This window comes from Amphibalanus amphitrite, unplaced genomic scaffold (genome assembly GCF_019059575.1).
Source record: "Amphibalanus amphitrite isolate SeventyFive unplaced genomic scaffold, NRLGWU_Aamphi_draft 000200F_arrow, whole genome shotgun sequence".
Lineage (NCBI taxonomy): Eukaryota > Metazoa > Arthropoda > Thecostraca > Balanomorpha > Balanidae > Amphibalanus > Amphibalanus amphitrite.
The window spans coordinates 594,478-598,851 of NW_024881695.1; the positions used below are offsets into that span (position 1 = coordinate 594,478).

At 54.0% G+C, this 4,374-nt stretch overlaps 1 protein-coding gene across 1 annotated transcript; it reads left to right on the top strand.

The window, feature by feature from the left end:
* The first annotated feature begins 371 nt into the window (after positions 1-371).
* LOC122384864 (cuticle protein 7-like) lies at positions 372-3,759 on the top strand. The gene is made up of 2 exons (XM_043372649.1): positions 372-377; positions 3,286-3,759. The coding sequence occupies exons 1-2, from the start codon at positions 372-374 to the stop codon at positions 3,742-3,744; spliced, it is 465 nt and encodes a 154-aa protein (XP_043228584.1). The 3' UTR covers positions 3,745-3,759.
* The last annotated feature ends 615 nt before the right edge of the window (positions 3,760-4,374 follow it).

The window sequence follows — 4,374 nt, forward strand, 5'->3', positions numbered from 1 at the left end:
CATACGTGTATCATGATGGAATGGAAGAAGCTTCAGGAGCGTATTGGCATTTTTTCCAACAAGATCAGCTTCTTTGAAGCGCGTACTATTGGGCGGTCCTAATATGAATCAAGTTATGACCGTGCTAATACACAAGTAAGCTGTAAAATGCCAGGGGCTCCTTTGATCTAAGCCTGCGGTCACGCGTGAACCAAATCAGTCATCAGTTATACAGGACCACGCCCCCGCCTCGGCGTGTGGCAGCCCCGCTACCGGTGGGCGGGTCAGACCGTGACCTAGACCGTGAGGGGGCCCGCTCGCCGTATAAAAGGTGTCGGACCGTGGCAGTCGGCACCAGTTGCTCTGCACACTCGTCCAACCAACCAACCAACATGAAGGTAAGACATAGCGCAGCATCAATTCAAAATGGGCTTCTAGATTTGGTCCGTCGGTGCACACTGTTTTATGACTAGACAATGAGCTTGCTTGATTGACAAAAATTGTATCAAGGGTCGGGAAAAAGGTGTCAAACACTTGGTGCAAGTAACTTTGTGCCTTTATAAATTTGAACAGGCAGTGGCGTATCCAGGATCTTGGAAAGGGGGAGGCCAAACCTGCTCGAGGGGCCCCATCCTTACCTTAGGGGCCCCAGTAGTATAGCGTACTTAACTCACGCCCAGGTGCGGTTCTTTGCCACTTTTGCCATGTGAGGGAGCCTTTTGAGGCACACTCGGCAATCTAAAAAAAAAAATGTTGAAACGTGAAAAAGGCATCGATATCGATAGCTCTGTAGCGTACAATTTATTTCAGCAGTAGGCATATAGTTTTTTTTTTGCTTTGGTCGTCGCTAGGGTCACTAAAGATCATCAAAAGCAAAATGTCTTTACCAAATTTTTTTTTAAAGATTGTAACATTTTTCAAAGGGCAGATGTCAGTCTCTTAGTGTCTTGCGCTGGTTGAGGGCTGGTACCCTTAACTTTAGAAGGGCCCGACTCGGTTTGAGCTCTGATCTAGACTCTGATGGCTCTATGTCGCCCACATTGGCCTCACTCCGACCTCTGAAGGCTCATTCTGGCCTCTGAAAGCCCCACACCGGCAACAGAGTGAACCACGCTGGCCTCCGGGCCCCATAATGGCCTCAGGAGACCCATGCTATGGCTGACCTCACAGGGCCCCCGCTGGCTCTTGGGAGCCTTTGAGTCAGGCTCTGATGTCCCTATGCCGCTCTCGAACCCACGCCGGTCTCTAGAAGCCCACGATGTCCCCTGAGGGTCCCACGCATGCCTTTAAGGGCCACCCCTACCTTAGGGCCTCAGGGGGCCCAAACATGCATAAGGTCTGAAGAGTGGCTGCCGAGGCCCTCGAGGTGGTCTCAAATGGCCCGACGCCAGCCTATGAAGGCCCGCGCTGGCTTCTGAGGGCCAAGCACCAGCCTCTCAAGTCTGGAGTCAGATGACAGATGACCCCACGCTGGCTTCAGAAGGTTCACGCTGGTCACAGAGGGCCCCACACTTGCCTAAAAGGGCTCCACATTGTCTTCAGAGGGCCCCAAGCTGGTCTCCGTGGCCAATGGACCTCAATCTGACCTAAGAAGGTCCCATGTCTCTGGGCTTAAAAGACCCAATGCTGGACATCGACGGCCCCACGCTGGACATAGAAGGTCCAACACTGGCCTTAGAGGGCTGAGCGCTGGCTCCTTAGGGCTCTACGCCAGCGTCAAAGGGTCCCACGCTCAAGTCTAAGCTTTTTTATGGCCGCCAAAGCGACCTCTGAGGGCTCCACGCTAGCCTCTGGGGGCTCAGCCTTGGCCCCTAAGGGCCCTACGCTGGCCTATGAGGGCCATCAAATGGCATTTTAAGATAGTTTGACGCAGTTTGACCCTGAAAGCTACTGGTGGCCCTTCATAGGCCGGCAAGGGACCCTCAGAGGCCGGGAGGCCCTCAGAGTCGCTGGTAAGTGGTCGTCAGATGCGCTGGCCTAGGGCCCTCGGAGGCGCCAGAGGCGCCTCAGAGCCACCGAAGTAGGCCCTTAAGAGGCACTGGTGTGGGACCCTTAGAGGTGGCAGTGAAGGCCATCAGAAACTGGTGTGGACCGTGGGGCCATAACAAACGGGTATGGGGCCCTTACAGCTGATCCCTGATTGGCCGGCAACGGCCCTCAGAGGCCGGCAAGGTCCCTCAGAACCCGGCGTGGGGCCCTTCTGGAGATAAGTGTGACTACACAAGAGACCATGGGGTGTTCTCACAAGCCCTGTGGTGTTCTTTCCAGTTGAAGCGTGGCCAGCGCGAACCCTCTGCTGCCAATTGGCACCGCAGGGTCCCTCGAGCCCGAGGGGACCCTAAACCTTATAACGGACATGTGCCCCTCGCCCCTGGCTATGCAGTTGAATCCAAGTGATCAGGGGCTATTCAGGTGATCAGGGGCCTCTCAGGTGACCAGGGGCCTTTCAATTGACCAGGGGCCCACCAGGTGACCAGGGGATCTTCTGATAACCGGGGGCCGGTTATACCAGGAGCTCCACGGGTATGTACCTAAATGCCTTCATGTGACTGCAGGGGCCCGTCATATAACCAGGTAATCCCCGGGTAAACATGGCCCCTTGGGCGACCAGGGTTTCTTCAGGACACTGGCCAGGGGCCACCCAAGGGATCAGAGACCCCTCAGGTAGCTGGGGGTCCCTTAGATAACCAGGGGCCCCTCAGGTAACCAGGGGCCCCTCAGATAACCAGGGGGTCTCAGGTAATTACGGGCCCCTTAGGTAATCAGGGGGCCCTCAGATAACCAGGGGCCCCTTAGGTAACGCAGGGGCCCCTCAGATAGCCAGGGCCCCTCAGGTAATCAGGACTCCTTCAGATAACCACGGGCCCCTCAGGTAACCAGGGCCCCCTCAGACAACCAGGGGTCTGTCAGATAACCACGGACCCCTTAGGTAGCCAAGGGCCCCTCAGATAACCAGGGGCCCCTCAAGTGACCAGGGGCCCCTCGGGGCCCCCGTGGCCCCCCTTAGGTACGTCACTGCACTCAAGTGACCCAAAGGGCCCACTTGCATGTTTGATGCCAAAGGGGGAGGCCATGGCCTCTTGGCCTCCCCCTGGATACGCCACTGTGAACAGGGCTTTCTGTTCTGTTCTGCTGCGGTTTTTGTTTTGAGTGAATGAAAAACGTATTTTAGATGACGCAATGCTGTTTGAAATTGAAGTTTGCTATTGCTTGACATTATTCATGTACACAACCACATAAAGTTACGGTGAACATACCAAATAAGTGCGGAGAAAACAGCGATGAATACTTTGTCGTACGTTTCAGGTGTTCCTTGTTGCCGCCGTGCTGGCCGTAGCTGCCGCCGATTCTCCGGCTCCGTACCACCCGGCTCCGGCCTACAAGCCGGCTCCCTACCACCCGCAGACCCAGTACAAGGAGGAGGCCAGGCCGTTCGCCTTCGACTACGCCGTCAACGACCACTACACCGGCACCAACTTCGCCCGCAACGAGCAGAGCGACGGTCACAATGTGCAGGGCTACTACTCGGTGGTTCTGCCCGACGGCCGTACCCAGCACGTCAAGTACACGGCTGACCACTACGGTGGATACAACGCCGAGGTCACCTACGACGGAGAGGCCGCCTACCCCGAGCAGCACTCTGCCTACAAGCCGGCCCCCTATAAGCCGGCCCCCTACCACCCGGCCCCTGCCTACAAGCCGGCCCCCTACCACCCGGCCCCTGCTTACAAGCCGACCCCTGCCTACAAGCCAGCTCATTATTAATTCATTGAGTCACATTTTAGGCAGCGAATGATTCGAGAATGAGATATTTATCATGATTTGCTAACGTGCTGTAAATAAATGTCAGTCATGTCCATCCCTGTGTTTAGATGTTTAAATGAAAAGGATCACTATTCAGCAGGTATAACTGTATTCTTATTCGTATATCCATGCATTCATTCATAAATGGTGGGCTTATGTACAGTTGAGGAAGGGTGAATAAGTAGATTGTTTGCACGAGACCGAAGGACATAACGCCACTCATAAGGCGAAATCGGCCAAACTATACGTCCAAACATCGGCTCACACGAGTGTAGTTTCTGTCCAATTTACCGATCACCAGGCAATCGACCGGCACAAAACGGTATGTCGAAGAATAAACGGGCTCTGAGCAACACAACCGCTAAGTAACATAAACAAGCCCTTTGCGACGCGATGCAAGCAATACAGACGCTTGTTATATGCTAAAGCATTTACACTGCAGACTTAACTATCTGTTGCCCATAGTATTGCACGCATGCGAAACCAATAACAAAAATTAGGGTAGGGTGGGTAATTGGAACATGTGGGACAATATGAAGATAGTATGAATATCACAAAATAACGGAAAAACCATAACTAACACGACAATAA